The 15,900-nt window shown below is 36.7% G+C and overlaps 2 protein-coding genes across 2 annotated transcripts in view; one reads left to right on the forward strand and one right to left on the reverse strand.

The window, feature by feature from the left end:
• LOC124607403 (integrin alpha-PS2-like) overlaps positions 1 to 13,564 on the forward strand; it is a 431,869-nt gene extending 418,305 nt beyond the window's left edge. Inside the window, exons 18-20 of the mRNA XM_047139727.1 lie at positions 6,242 to 7,552; positions 11,678 to 11,908; positions 13,326 to 13,564. Coding sequence (XP_046995683.1) covers positions 6,242 to 7,552; positions 11,678 to 11,908; positions 13,326 to 13,400 — 1,617 coding nt within the window. The 3' untranslated portion in view covers positions 13,401 to 13,564. The remainder of the gene's footprint in view (positions 1 to 6,241; positions 7,553 to 11,677; positions 11,909 to 13,325) is intronic.
• Positions 13,565 to 13,991: 427 nt separating this feature from the next.
• The window catches only part of LOC124607404 (WD repeat-containing protein 75), a 218,743-nt gene continuing 216,834 nt past the window's right edge, over positions 13,992 to 15,900 (reverse strand). Inside the window, exon 15 of the mRNA XM_047139728.1 lies at positions 13,992 to 14,953. Within this exon, the coding sequence (XP_046995684.1) occupies positions 14,683 to 14,953 (271 nt within the window). The 3' untranslated portion in view covers positions 13,992 to 14,682. The remainder of the gene's footprint in view (positions 14,954 to 15,900) is intronic.

A 15,900-nucleotide genomic window follows, 5' to 3' on the forward strand; every position in this document is an offset into this window, starting at 1 on the left:
AGATCAAACAGAAACATTGTTTGTTCTTTGAGGGCAGTTAAATCATACCAACTGATTTGTTAGTATATTAAGACGATATGTGATAATGATGTTCGAATTGTTAAAATAGCTATGGGATTTAAAGAATATTACCACAGAGTTCTGAGCAAAAGAAAAAGTAATTATATCAAAACTACATGCTCTAGATTCTTTTATAGTTAACACTATATTACAAAATGTTACTTATGATGATTAGTATCAGCTTCAAACTATATGGAAATACGGATGCTTTTAATCAATTCAGTCGTGGTATACTCTGTACCTTGTTTATTTCTGGTACATCATTTCATGAAAAATGTACAGATGCTGAATGTAAAAATGATATAAAGTTCTTCATATCTGAAAATGAATTTATAAATATGCTATGATTACTCATACAATATTATGTCTTCTTTACTGAAAAATATCTCCATAAAAAGTTTTGGAAATTAATATGCAGAAAGCAAAAATGTTTTTTATAGTTATGTCATCATCCATATTTCTCCCACAAACCATGGACTTTGACATAATGTGATCGCTTATGTGCCATAACAGATAGCTGTAATGTAGACACAACTACATTGGAAGGTTATCTGTGGAGAGGCTAGACTAACTTGTGGTTTCTGAAGAGGGACAGCAGCCTGTTCAGAAGTCACCAGATCAACTGTATCTTACCTTGTATCATCAACCAACCTGGCCATGCTGTGTTTTAAATATGTCACAGATGAAAGCAAGGGGAAAGTACAAACATTATACTTCCTGAGGTCATGTGGCTCTACTGTATGGTTAAATGATGACGGCATCCTCTTGGGCAAAATATTCTGGAGTTAAAATAGTCCCCCATTTGGACCTCTGGGCAGGGACTACTTGGGAGGATTTTGTCATCAGAAAAAAACAAATGTAACTTTCTACCAGTAGGAGTGTGGACTGTTAGCTCTTTAATCTGATGGGTAGGTTAGATAATTTAAAAATAGATATGGACAGATTGTGCAGAGAAATCATACAAAACCAAATAAAGGTAATGTGATTGTCGTACTATGACAGTAAGATGATCACATTATCGTAGCCAAGATAAACAAAAACAGTTGTACAAGTATATATGCCTACTTGCTCTGCAAATAATGAGATCTAAAAATGTATGATGAGATAAAGTAAATTATTCACCATGTCTTGAAAATATAATTTTGATGGGGAATAGGAATTCAGTAGTAGGTGGACATGGAATGGGGTAAAAGAACAAAAAAGGAAGCCATCTGGTAGAATTCTGCACAGACCACTGTTTAATCATTGGTAAACCTTGTTTTGACAACAGTAAAAGAAACTTGTGCATGTGTAGGACCTGGAGACACCAGAAAATTTACTAATGATAGTTAGACAAATTTAGCAACCAGATTTTAAACTGCAGAGTATTTCCAGAAACAGATGTGGTATCTACCACAATTTATTAGTTATGAAATGCTGATTGAAGATGAAGGAAATGCAGAATGATTGGAAATTAAGGATATATGATCTGGATAATGTAAAAGATAGAAAGATTGTTGAGAGTTTAAAAGGGAGCATTAGGCAATAAATGACTGGAGTAGGCAAAAGAAATACAATGGAAGATCGATGGATAGAGAGTGATGACAGCAGACAATAACACATCCTTGGATAACAAATGAAATGTCAAATTTAAGTTACACAATGAAAATATCTATGGAGAAAAGAGAAGCAGCTGCATGAACATTCAGAGCTCAGATGGCAAGACAGTTCAAAGCAAGTCAGGGGAATATGAAAGGTGGAAGTAATGGAAATGGAAATGGAAGAAGAAATGGATTCCTAGTCAAAACAAGATACCTGGAGTGCCTGACGTTCCTAAAGGAATGATTAAAATGCTTGGGAGAACCTGACACAAAACTACACCATCTGCTAAATAGGATCTATATGACAGGCAAAATACTCCAAGAAAAGTGTAATTATCCCAATGACAAAGAGGGCATATGCTGTCAGCTGTGTATATTATCAAACCACAATTAATGGTTGCAAAATAGTAACACAACTTATCTACAAAAGAATGAAATGACTGCTGGAAGCTAATCTGGGTGGGGAGGGAAGGGTGGCGGGGTGGGGGGGGGGGGTGGGGGGGAGATCATCTTGATTCCACAGAAATGTCAGAAAATGTAAGCAATACTGAACCTACAAGTAACAGATGAAGGGAGAAGTAAAGGGGATATAAAATGCAGGCTTGAAACATGTTAACATCAAATATAAATTTAAGAGTTAGGGAGCCTTTTCTGAAGCTGTTTGTCAGGGGTATAGCCTCGCATGGAAGTGAAATGTGGATGATAGACAGTTCCCACACGATTTTGGATTGTAGTCCACTGAAGAATGCTGAAGATTAGATGGTTAGATCAAATAACTAATGATAAATTACTGACTCAAATAGGGGAAAAAAATCAACTTGACCAAAAGAAGGGATTGGGTGATAGGACAAATCTTGAAATCCTGAGGCATCAAGGATGGTTTATTTTAAGAGAGAGAGAGGGGGGGGGGGATGATGGGTAAGTGTGGACAGTAAAATTGGAGAGGGAGACCAAGGCTTGGACATAGTAAGCAGATTCAAATGGATGTAAGTTGCTGCAATTATGCAGAAATGAAGAGACTGCTCAGGAAGAATTAGCATGGGAGCTGCTTTGAACTGAAGACCACAACAACCACCTTTATCTCATTAATTAACGCACCTCTTTTTAATGTGACATTTCCAACTACACCATATTGTAATGTAATTGTTATATAACAATGCTTTAAATGTTGAATGGAGAAATTCAACAAAGCATTAAAACTCTATTTGTGAATTGCCAGTTAAATAGTCAAATATTCTTCACTATATGTTAAACATTAAAATTAAAGTAGGGAAACAAAATATGAAATTTATTACTTGAGACAGGGTGCTCATCTACATCTACAATGTGCAAATCATTGTAAAGTGCATAGCAAAAGGTGATTTCCTTATTACGATTTCTTCCCTTTCTGTTCACATATGGAGCACAAAAAATTACTGTTAAAATCCACTGTGCACACTGTTGTTAGTCTCATTTTATATTTGGGGTCCTTACATGTGTGATATTTAGTGGGATGAGGTGTAATTTTGGATTATTCACTTTATACTGCTACTTGAAACTTTGTAAGCAAGGTGGTGCAGCATGGTTGATGACTATCCACAGGAGCCTGCAAATTCAGTTTTGCCAGCATTTCCAGGACTCTCCTACATGAAAATTCATGCTGCACTTCTCTGCTTATGTTCAATAGCTGCTGTCAGCACTATTTGCTATGGCTGAGAAACATCTGAGGATAGAACAGAAGAAAGTTCTATAGCAGTTGCATTTGTAGGCTGACTGCATTTTCCCACTATCCTAGAATTGAACCTGCTTTATCTATGACTCAGCCTATGTGATCATTTCATTTTATATCCCTACAAACTGATATATCCTGATCTTCATATGAGTTGACTGATTCCAACTGAGACTCACAGCTCAAATGCTACGAGTTTCACACCTTTTTTGAAGTGTGCAATACGGTGTGTCTCAGGAAGAATGGTTAGTATTCAGGGATATGACAGGGATGAACATTCGAAGCAGAATCCTTGTAAACATTGGCTCTAAACTGCATACCTTAAGAGCTATGAACAGTTATTCACTAGAAGAGATGTGTTTCACATTGTCCCTAAATTCTGACCATTCCTCCTGGGCCACCATTACACATCTGAATGTTTAATGCAAGTTGTCAATCTTTGTACCACTATTAAATCTAAAGAAGATCTGATTAAATACTTGTGAAGCTTTTTTCAGATAGTGTCATATTATACTCATATATAACTGCATCATCGGCGAAATGTCTGAGGTTACTATTGATACTGCCGGCCAGGTCATTAATACAACATGAACAGGTAGAGTCCTAACTTACGTCACAGGGGCGTGCCTGAAGTTGCCTCTGTATCTGTCCGATTCTTTACCCAAGATAAAATGCTGTCTCCTCCTTACCAATAAATCCTCATCCCTATCACAAACTTAATTTGGAAATAACAGGGCTGTACCCTCATTAGTGTGTGTGTTGATGTGATACAAAGCCAAAAACTTTTCAAAAGTCAAGAAATACCACATTTACATGACTGTCTTGATCCATGGTGTTTTGGGTGTCATCTGACGAAAGTACAGTTAGGTCTCCTATGACCAGTGTTTTCCTAACATAAACTTGTTGTCATGGAGGAGGTTACTGTGTTCAAGATAACTCACTATGTTTTATCTCAGAATATGTTTTAATGTCCTACAAGAACAGATCTCAATGACATTGTATAGTGGTTTTCTGGATCACTTCTAGCTACCATTCTTGTAGACAGTTGTGACCTGTGCTTTCTTCCAGTCACTGCATAGTTTTTTGTTCTAGGGTCTACAGTATATTATTGTTTAAAAAGGAAATAACTCAGCTAAAAACCATATTATATGATATTTGCAGAGGTGAGAGTGTTAAACTGGAGCAGTACCTCTGGATCATTTTTGGAAAGGAAATTTGAAAATGAAGTTCAGAATTTGTTTGTGCTTGCTATCCTCAATTTTGGTTTCTGTGTCATCCACATATGTCTAGACGCTAACTATGATGCCACTATCAGCTTTAACATAAGATTGCAATTTCTTTGTGATTTGTAGGAGGCGTTTTACTTTTGCTGTGGCAGTCATTAAAGGTTTCATGTATTGGACTTTTGATTGTCAAACACGTTTCATTTGACATCTTTCTATCTATAGTTCAATGTTATGTTTTACATAACTGTGCAGTAGCCACTGTGTACAGAAACTTGTAAAGAAACAGACTGTTTACCAAGCAGAGTTTCTCCCAAAAGGAACTGTTCTATAGTCCTCAGTCAGTTTTTTTTAAACTGTGTTCATCAGCTGTTCTGTTGGTTCACAGTAGAGTACTGTATACATTATGAACAAACACACAACACTTGTGTAATGTTCTATAATACCTTTATTTGTTTAGTTATAGTTTAAAGTCTTTGATCTCTTAAAATTCAGAGTCACACAGATTTATTTTTTTACCCAATGATGACCAAACAGCCAAAACTCAGTTAGTTAAATAATAAATATTGTGGAATATTAAACAGGTGTCACGTATTTTTCATTCATAAAGCATCTTTAATCTTGAGCCACAGTTCCTCTACATGCTTCTGTCTACCTTGAGATATGATCCTACTGCCAGTTAACCTTGTGAACTGAAGATGTAAATCTTTCTGCTTGTATTTGTTGCCCTCTGTATTATGGTAATCACTGTTGTTACAGCAACCTCATGGTCAGTGATACTGGTTCCAGGGTGGACATCCTCAAAGAAGACAGCTCTATTTGTTACCATCAGATCTATTATATTTCCTTCATAAGTGTGATACTGAACTATTTGCTGTAATTATCCTACTCATTTGTTGGAAGGTTCAAGTCTCTTCTAGTTATGACTGGGGAACATATGTATTATCAAAGAGAGGTTTTCTCCGAAACTTTTGGTTACATCTGGGGACGAGTCTGGTAGTTGATTATAAGTTTCCAACTACTCAATCTTACATGGAGCTCCAATTTCTACTGCAGTGGATTTGGGTTTATTGTCTACTGTGAAGAATGCACCATTTATTCCCTCCTCCTGCCCCTCAAAAAAACACCTCACTGTTGTCAGTTTCACTTTTTAGCCAGATTTTTGTATGTAGTATTCTGAGCAGAATTCTAGCAGATGGCATCCCTTTTTATTCCCCCCCTCCCCATATCCACGTACCATTAAACTCTAATCCTCCTTAACAATGAACTTTTCTGAGTGCTTTGGCAGTAGATCACTAGGATAGTCTCAATAGCCCTTTTTTTGTCGGTCTGAGTGACCTGCCCTTCCTTTTTAACCTCCCCCAATTTTTACTTTTTGTATGTGTCTATCACAGTACTGCATTTTTCTCTTCTGGTCAACAATCCTGACTCATGATTTATTAAAGTTAAACTTAGTTAGGAAAGATTTAAGAAGGTGAACTGAAATATTCAGAATACTGGGAGATAAATCACAGTTACACAGTTTCAAATTTCTATCATTTTTATAAGTCCAAGATTATGATCACGAATATGCAAATTATGTATCATGTAGATCTTAAACGTTCTCTCTAAAAGCATTTAATATGGTTAAATAACTAAAATGTGTCATTTTATTTTGTTTGTTTGTGTAGATTGAACAGAGAGGAAAAGGTCTGGAAGGATCAATCCACTCTACTCAGCAAGGAAACATAGGTGCAGGAGGAAGTTCTGTATCAAAAACCACATCAGAAGTAACAGTTGGCGGCAGATCTACCATCACTGAAACACACCGTGTAACATCTAGTAACACTACATATCACCAAATAGCAGGTGCAGACACAACGCTTGTAGAACACAAAGCAGAGGGTGGAATTTTCTCAGATGATAAATTGTCAACAGGGCAATCGTCATCGACTGTAAGTGAAGGAGGTGATCTAACATATAAACAGCAGTTCGAAAAGGGACACGGTGGTGGTGAAGGATACAACATTACTTATTATTATGGACCAGACAATGAAACTAGCACAGGAAGAAGGATCTATACTTATCGAAACTATACAGTTACTTGGGATGAAAGTGGAAAGCCTACACGACATTATAGCAACTACAGCTTTTCTACTTCTGAAGACAGTGAACGAGCTTTCAGTCTTGTGGAAACAGGTGCTATGGGTGCTGGAATCAATAAATCAGTTGAAAGTTATGAGTCATCACAAGTACATCATCGTACGTCTCCTAATACATCTCAGTTCAGTAGTACTGCACATGTGGTGACTGATCATGGTATTGTGCAGCCCGTTGCAAAAGAAGGTGGCATTCGCTTTGTACCTGCTCCCGGTTTTGGAGGTGATGAGACTTCAGATACCTTACATGTTGAAGAACACCTCTTTCCTGGATCTGTCACTTCTGATGGTCAGTTGAAACATTATTGGATTTCAGGCGAACCAAACACTGTTAGTCAGTCAGGAACACACAGGACACTGAACGACATTAGCAGAGGCACTGCCTCACAGCATCATTCATCAGGTTCAGCACAGAGTGCACATTCCCACCTTGCCAGCAGTACTGAGGATATTGGAAGTGGTGTCAGAAAATATAGTTCTCAACAATGGAGTCATAGCCAGTCTTATCCCAGTGCCACAGAAGAGAGGCATTATGAAAGTGTGGATGGAGAAACAGAATATGAGTATGAGGAGGAAGATGAGTACTATGAAGAAACAGATAGCATGAATGCTGATAATTCTAGGCATTCAGCCAATTTGCAGCAATCCAAAGGAAAAACAGATAAATTTAAACTTTACGATAGATTCAGAAGGGATGTTGCAACCGACAATGACTTTCAACAACTGATACAGTGCAATTCTACAAAATGTATTCGTCTCAGATGTGTTGTTAAGAAATTTATCAAAGATCAGGAAATAAACATTCAGATACGTTCACGAGCATGGGTGCAAACACTTAAAAAGGTAAGGATAATATAAAACTGCTATGTCTTTGTAACCATAATCAGTTAGTTGTAACTCTACAACCACAAACTCTAAATATTCGACAAGATTAGGTTATCTTGTTAATTAATTACTAGAATAACTATTTAGCTTATTAATCAGTGTGTTTCACTCACAAATGTAGGGTGGAAAAACTAATTGATCAAATTGCCAAAAAACATTATTTCCTATTTGAGAGAAAAACTATATGGCAGAAAGAATTGAAGCAAATTCATTATTCATTTTTTTCTTAGCCACTGGAAATGATGAAAATTTTCATGCAAAAATGACACTGGTCTGACCCACTTTTTCCAATTTTTCAGTCAGAAAATATCTGTGTCCATGTTGAGTTGACCAATCTGATATTAAATACATTGTTAGGCACTTAGAATGCTGTTATAAAATTCCTTACTCCCCTTCTCCCCCACTCAAAAATTAAAGTACATCATGAATATTCTTGTCCTTCCCTCTCACACTCCAGGGCAGTACAGAAGGAAAGTACAAAAATTTTGCTAATCTCATATGATGAACATTGATCCCTTGGTTCAGTGTAAACTGTTTGATCCACTGAAGGACGTCACTATATCTTTCTGAGCTGGAAATAAACAATTCCAGGATCTTCTTTTTTGATGAACAGCCATCAAGTCTAGCTAACAGCAAGCCCCATTGGTCTTTGTGTTTTTTTGAGGCTCTGTCAAAATCAAAGAAGTTTAGTCCTGATATTCATAAACTTGCAGGATAAAAGGCACCATTAGCAACAAGATAAAAATATAAAATCAAAATCAACCTGTTGACGAGTCCCAAATGCAGGAGAACATCTGTTTTTCACCTAAGCCAAATTGCCTCTCACATCACACACACACAAGTTATAACTAGATAACAGGCAACTGTAATAAATACTGCTGTAAATTTGGGGAGTGCAAAAACCATCTGCAAGTCTTAATGACTTAAACATCACTGCCTGGCAGAGTGTTGCTTATAAAGCCAGATTCATTTTCTCTTTCCCATTTCCCACTGAACTGAAAGCTGGGACATCCATTTCACAAAACACTAAAATCTAAGTAGAACAATAAACTAAAAGAGCAAAAAACTACATTACAGTTATCCAAATGTTTCAAACACAAGTTAGCAGTAATGCTGTGGCCCTTAGATCTCTTTGGCATGCAGTTACCCACTAATGCCAGTACAGTGATTACCAGAGAATGTATTAAAATAATAAATAAATAAATATAAATGCTAATTGCTCAATTTTGTTACTTTGATCAATTAGCTTTTCCACTCTATAAATATGAAACTATTCTATCAAGCAATGTCAGTGAATTCAATAAAATTATTAGTAGTTGCTTTAATAAGGCAGCAGCCTGTAAAAAGAAAGGCTATCAGATAAGATCATAATACAGTCATGAACATTGCCTATGGAGAAAGTACCCTGCTTGTGAGAAATAAATATGGCACCCAACATCAAAGCTATCAGTACCTTAAGAATCATAATTATAAAGAATGAATCACTGCTTGCTAAAAGCTAATTACATGTCATTCCACTTTAGCCTCAACCATTTCCACAGGTACAGTCTTTCTGTTGGTACTTTGCTCCCATTTACTTCCCCATAACAGATTGCTCTGTTATTTTTTAACTAATGTATATAACTATGTTTACCGGATGGGACTTAACCTCATATCAACACCAAGGTTTCTTTTGTAAATAAGGATCGTAGTACTGAGGATTCTGTTGTAAATAAGAATCATAGTTTACAATGAAACCATTAACTTCCTTGCAACATTTTAAGATATCAGCTTTTTAAATTTCACTACAAATGCTTCAACTAAATATGTGACATTTATTTCAGAATGCTTTTATTCAGAATTCAGCCTGATTTATGGCATAACACAATACAAAAATTGTTTACTACTTCTAACCTTGCAGCATATATTTCACAATAAATTTAAATAATGTACCTACAATTTTCAGTAAAGAGTTTCAGAATGAAATTTCAGCAGCAAATTTATCAATTTTTACAAAGTAGAGTAACAACTTACAGCACAGTTACACTATTTTGACCTGCTTAGATTCTCTTGCACTGGACTGGACTCTTCATATTTCCTGTGCCTTATATTTTAGATTTTTATTTACAAAGGAAAGTAACTAGAAGACACAACCATTACAAGTCTACCTAATGGCGGATGAGTGTGGGTTCCATAAAAATGTAGGAACACATGAAGCAATACTGGCATTATGACTTATCTTAAATGACAGACTGAAGGAATTCAAACCCTATTTATAACAGTAATTGCATTTAGCCAAAGGTAGCATATACACAACAGAACAATAATGTAACAATCATATGATTGCCAGACAAGTCTGACTGTTGTCAGCAGCACTGCTGCAATGGCTTTTGACATTTAGTTGGTGGTAGTTATTAATGCACGGTATACAGTGCTGATTGAAATTCGCCATCAGCTGTGTCAGGTGTATGGGCCAAAGGACGTGAACAAACTGATGGTGTGATGCTGGTTCCACAATTTTCCAACGTCATTGAAGTGTCCATTTTGAAGAGGGCCATGGACGACTATTCCTCATGAATGTCAGCCTTATGGAGTTGGTATGGCAGCACATTATGGAGAACCATCACTGTGTGATTATGGATTTCAGCAGCTATTTTCCATAGACAATGTGATCCTTGTTGCATGAAACTGTAACTAAGCATCTATAGTTTAAGAAAGTGTGTGCCAGGTGGGTGACAAAAACTCTGAGACCCAAACAGAAAATGAATTACTTAAGAGAAGCATTGATATATCTGCAGCAGTATCATGAGGACAGCAATGTGTGCCTTGGCCAGATCATCATGTGCGATGAGATATGGATTGCTCATTATACCCCAAAACTAAGCAGCAATCAATACATTGGCATCACAGTGATGGTGAAGATGAAGTTCAAACTGTGTCTGTGCAAAGAGTAATGTGTATGATGTTCTGGGACAGGAATAGCATTCTATTTGTTGACTTTCTGCCCAGGGCTGAAACAATGAACACTGACTGTTACTTTGAAACACAGTGAAAATTGTGGCAAGGCATTCAAGACGAGAGGTATGGAATGCTCAGTGCAGGTGATCTTTGTCTAAATTGTGCTTTCCCATGACACTGTTCACCCACAGAAAGCTCGGCATATAATGACTGCTCTGAAGGAGTGGTTTGAACATCCACTGTACAGTTCTGATCTTGCTCCCAGCAATTTCCATCTTTTCTTGCACGTCAAGAAATTCCTCTCCTCCAGACACCATTTTGACACCGATGGAGAACTGCTGAAGACTCCAGCACAGGAATACAAACTGAGCCCACGATATGACAAGTGTCTCAGTTCTGATGGTTATTACGTCAAAAAATTAACTCAAACATTTTTGCATATGTTGGAAACAAAAGTTTACATATAACTATGTGTTTCCTTCTTTATTTTTAAATAGGAAACTTGCAACCTTTATAAAATACAAGGAGCAAAAGACTGTCTGCAATTTGTACCAATACCAGACTTTGGTTATAGCAGTTGAAGGACATGAAAGGGACTAAAACAGGGTTGTAGCCTATTCTCCTGTTATTCAATGTGTACATAGAGCACGCAGCAGAGAAGGAAACCACGAAGAAATCTGGAAAAGGAATTAAAGCTACTACTACTTGTAGTAGTAGTAGTAGTAGTAGTAGTTTAAGAACAGACAGTTGTTTCATCTCTTTTTAGTAAAACATATCACTTCAGTATTAGGAATTTTTGTCACTGTTAATCCCCATTTTACAATATTTCTCTATTTATTACATCCTAGTTTTGGTAATTACATCATTCTACATATACATACAAGCAACTATAAGTTCTGTGGTGGAGGGTACCATGTAATGCATGGGACTTTATGATTACTAGAAAGAAACTGTGCAATGCAGAATGTAGGGTGATGAAATCAATAGCTTGAAAAATGTAACAAAGTTTGGCCAGTTAATTTAAGACTCGTTATATCAAGGAGAAAATGCAATATGATTTCAAGGCTATTGGGGTGAGCCAAACTGACAGGAAAGCTAATTTTTGTTATTCTTAAATAACATGTTGGTAATTTGTTTTGGTTATAGGTTGCCTCAAATAAGCCACTTCGGGTGTCATCACTCTTGGCAATGCAGGTGACACAACTGCCTTATATTGGAAAGCCTTATTACCCAGTGATCAGAAGTGAGGAAGTTTTCACAGATGCCATCTCAACAGACGTGCCTGTAAAGCCTGATATTGTCCCTTTATGGGTTGTTGTTCTCTCTGCATGTGCAGGAGTGCTGATACTTTTGTTATTAGTACTGCTGCTGTGGAAGGTAAGTAACAATAAAAGAAGTTGAAATGGGAAGAATTTTAAAACTTACATCATTAATTGTAAGAGCGCAGATTGTTACTCACCAAACGGAAGAGGCTCTGAGCAGCATCAGACACTTAGAAAAGCTGCTAGGCACGCGCGCGCGCGCGCGCGCCCACACACACACACACACACACACACACACACACACACACACACACACACACACACACACTTACTCTGTCCTGCTGTAAGTAGTGATCCAACTCCATAGCTAAGTTGTCACAGCACCTGACCACCATTCGGAGGATCTGATTTCCAGTACTGTCATGGATTTATCATTAGTGGGAGGATTGTAATGATGTACACTCAACCTCGTGATGCCACAAAGGAGATGCTAGAGTGAGAAGTGGCAGTTTCAAAGTCTGGGAAACTGGCGAAGGCCAGGAGAGCACTGTCTGACCTCATACCCCTCCATAGTGCCGGTGAATGATGTAATTGGCAACAGATACTGGCTACCAGTATTGAAAGGCCTATTAGGGCAAGTATGCGGAGCTTTGTTTTTATTATCCAAAAATTGCTGAAGGTGTCATCAAGATAGAGGTTGGCTTGAACGCTACAATTCTTTACTTATCGTGGCTCCACTGAAAGTGAAATGTCATTTCTTTCCAACAATCCATAAACTGCTTCACACAGCCTGTTAAACAGAAACCTACTGGCTGGCAGACAAAACTTCTAGTGTTTGGTGCTGTGTTAAATGTCAGAAAACATGCAAGGGCTGGGATTAAATTCTAAACTTTGGATTTGCTGTCTCACTCTGACCTACTTAAAATAAAATTACAACAAATACAGAGTATTAATCTTTTAGAGGTAACTCTATATTAGCAACACATAAACAAACAGTTGCTGGGTGCTGCACCCACTTATCCATTTTCTATTACAGTGCTGTCATATTAGGTTTGACATTTTATACAGGAATATATTCCTCTGATTGTCATTACACTACACAGAGAACATTGTTCTCAATGATAAACCTTGCCACAGCAAATGCTATATAAAAGTCTAAGATGTACTTTTAACGTGATACAATATTGTGATGTACACCTGCTGTCTGAACACTTATTTCTGTCCACTACAGTAAGTGTATTATTTATTTGTGAAGAAAAGAAAGAATTCACATTTTAAAAATTTTGCTTTGCAGCCTCTTTCTGCAGACAGTATTGTTCTTTCAGTCATGTGTCAAACATTAATCTTACCATATTTGTAAGGTTCACTTAATATGATTGTGTCAACAATTTCCTTTGACTTTTAAATGATCAGTTTTGATGAATAATTTGCCTATCCACTTAAATGTGTATACAATGAACATTTCATTTAATAGATTCTTCCAACAAAATTGTTATGATGTCGAAGTGTAAAGCATTTTCTCTCTCTTCCAGTGTGGGTTCTTCAAGAGGAACAGACCATCTGATGCAGCAGAAAAAGAGCCTTTAAATCGCAATGGCAGTTACTGAAGACTGTGAATGGAAGATTAATGGGAAACTGCTGTGTGCAAGTTCACTAAGACTGAATAATTAGCACATAGTTCAATGAATTACATGAACAATGGGAATACAGCTCTCTCTGTACTTTTAATCTGTATAATTTTGTGGACTGAATGTAAAATTTGTGGACTCTACATGAAAACTTAAATTTCACAACTGAATCTAATAACAATGTTAAGTGTGTGTGTGTGTGTGTGAAGAAAATGGGGGGGGGGGGGGGGGGGGGATGCATGAGGAAGGTGGTGTGTCACAGATTTCCAATATGGATTATCATATTGAAATGTACTTGTGAAATGTACTTGATGGTTTCTTTGTCTCTAGCACAATGAAACTAAGTGTGGTGAGCAGCTACATTATCGACATCTACAAAACACGATGTATGATTTTTGCTTGTGCCAAAATTTTTGCATATAATTATTTTTTACTAAGTGTGTGTGTGTGTGTATGTGTGTGTGTGTGTGTGTGTGTGTGTGTGTGTGTGTGTGTGTGTGTGTGTGTGTGTGTGTGTCAGTCACAAATAATTTTTTAATAATGTAAAAATGTATGTAAGAAATATTTTATTACAACCAATAAGTTTTGTACAGAGTGTATCACATTTTTCTCATGTGTTATTTATTATTTTTAAAAGTAATAATTTTATTTATAATTTCTGACTTACATAATGTATATTGTAAGAACTTTTTTACATATTTGTACAGCTATAAAACTATACATTTGCTTTCACTGCCACTAAAAGGAAGTGCTGTCACATAATTTTCCATATGAAATTACTACCCCCTTTTATGTAGTCAAAAAGGTGTCTTGAAACTCATATAAATGGGTCAGTGTGTTGTTCTGAAAACAGATATTTCACATGACCTGCAGTAAGAAACAGCCAAATATAATGTAGGCATGTAGAGGTTTCAGAGAGTTTGACATCAACACACTGTCCTGTATAGCACTTTTCATAACTGCTGTAGTCATGGCATGAGCTTTGTACTTACAAAATGCAGTAGATAAATTAATCAGGTTACTGTATATAAACTATGTTCACTTTTCTATGATACATATATAAATATGTCATCTTCAAATCAACTTTGAAAGAAAAGTCTCTCAGTGCTATTTAGTTTTGGTCCCTCGCAAAAAGCATACTCAACAGGCACATACAAGTTTCCATGTTACTGTTATTTTTTTGTGATATTAAAATTCTCAAGTCAACAGAAACAATGAAAGTTTTTAATTTTTTACAGAAAATATTGAAAGATGTGTAAATTTACTCTGTTTTTGGGCTGGATTTCTCAGGTAAGAGTGCAAAAGACCAGTTAACATTTTCATGGAGAATACTTTCCAATTTTGCTTCTATATCAGCAAGAGCCACCTTTTGTGATTTGACTTTAGGTGTTTTTTGCTGAAGGTCCAATTTATTATCACTTTTTGTAGGAGGTACTGGTTTCACTACAGATGTTTCACTATCATCAGTCTCCATTCCTGAGTCCTCTGCTTCCATCTCATCATCATTTCTTTCCATGCTACCATCTTCTTTCCTGCAGGATAACAGTCTTTTTAATTTAAAGTTCAAATAATAGAAAATCCAGGATGAAATAATGACAATATTATGAAAAGGACAATTGCTGCTCACCACGTAGCTGAGATGCTGAGTCACAGAGAGGCACAACGAAAAAATTAAATTTAAAGTTTCATGAATTTAAGAAAAAAATTATTGTTGCTGTAATATTTGGATCTAAAATGTAGTCTTAACCTGTACTGGCATTTCACTTCAATGTCAAAATTTACCATACTGAATCTGTCTCTGTGTCTATCTTATGTACTTGGGAGGTCTTCACAGAGCAAATTTCAATTAGGAAAAACAATAATTATGGTGTCCAGGTGTCTATGGAGGTAACTGCAGATATTGGGTCTATGGAGTTGAGTGCAGTATTGAATGGGGTTTGAGTGTCTTCAGTTGAGAGACCATGGGAGCCAAGTCCAGCATGTGCTGAGACCTAATGGCAGAAATAAGTTTGTAGTCCAGTCTGTAAGCAATGATCTCTTGTGGCAGGTAGTGCTGTTGCTAGCTCTCAGCTGTGGAGATCAAACAGCTGATGGAGAAAAAAAGTAGCTTGTAGAGCTATAACAGCACAGGCATTGCCACAGAGATGTACACAAAATCCTGGGGCAAATAGATCAGAAAATTCAGAACACACATAATCCAATTTACGATAAGGCACTTAATTTGACACCAGATGCACCACATCCACAATAGAAAAATCAAAAGCAGCAAAGGCATCCAGCCCAAACAAACTTTCAGTATTAGCCTCATTAACCACCAAGTATGTAACGGAATGGACAACAGACTTGTAAACTCTGCAGGTTGTGAATTGGCTGCAAACAGGAATCTGCTAATTGTATAGCTTACCAGTAGATGATCGACACATGCCAACAGTGAGGACCCAGGCCTGGTGCACATCTTTAAGTTCCGTAAGGTCACGAT

The sequence above is a fragment of the Schistocerca americana genome, chromosome 3 (assembly GCF_021461395.2).
Source record: "Schistocerca americana isolate TAMUIC-IGC-003095 chromosome 3, iqSchAmer2.1, whole genome shotgun sequence".
Lineage (NCBI taxonomy): Eukaryota > Metazoa > Arthropoda > Insecta > Orthoptera > Acrididae > Schistocerca > Schistocerca americana.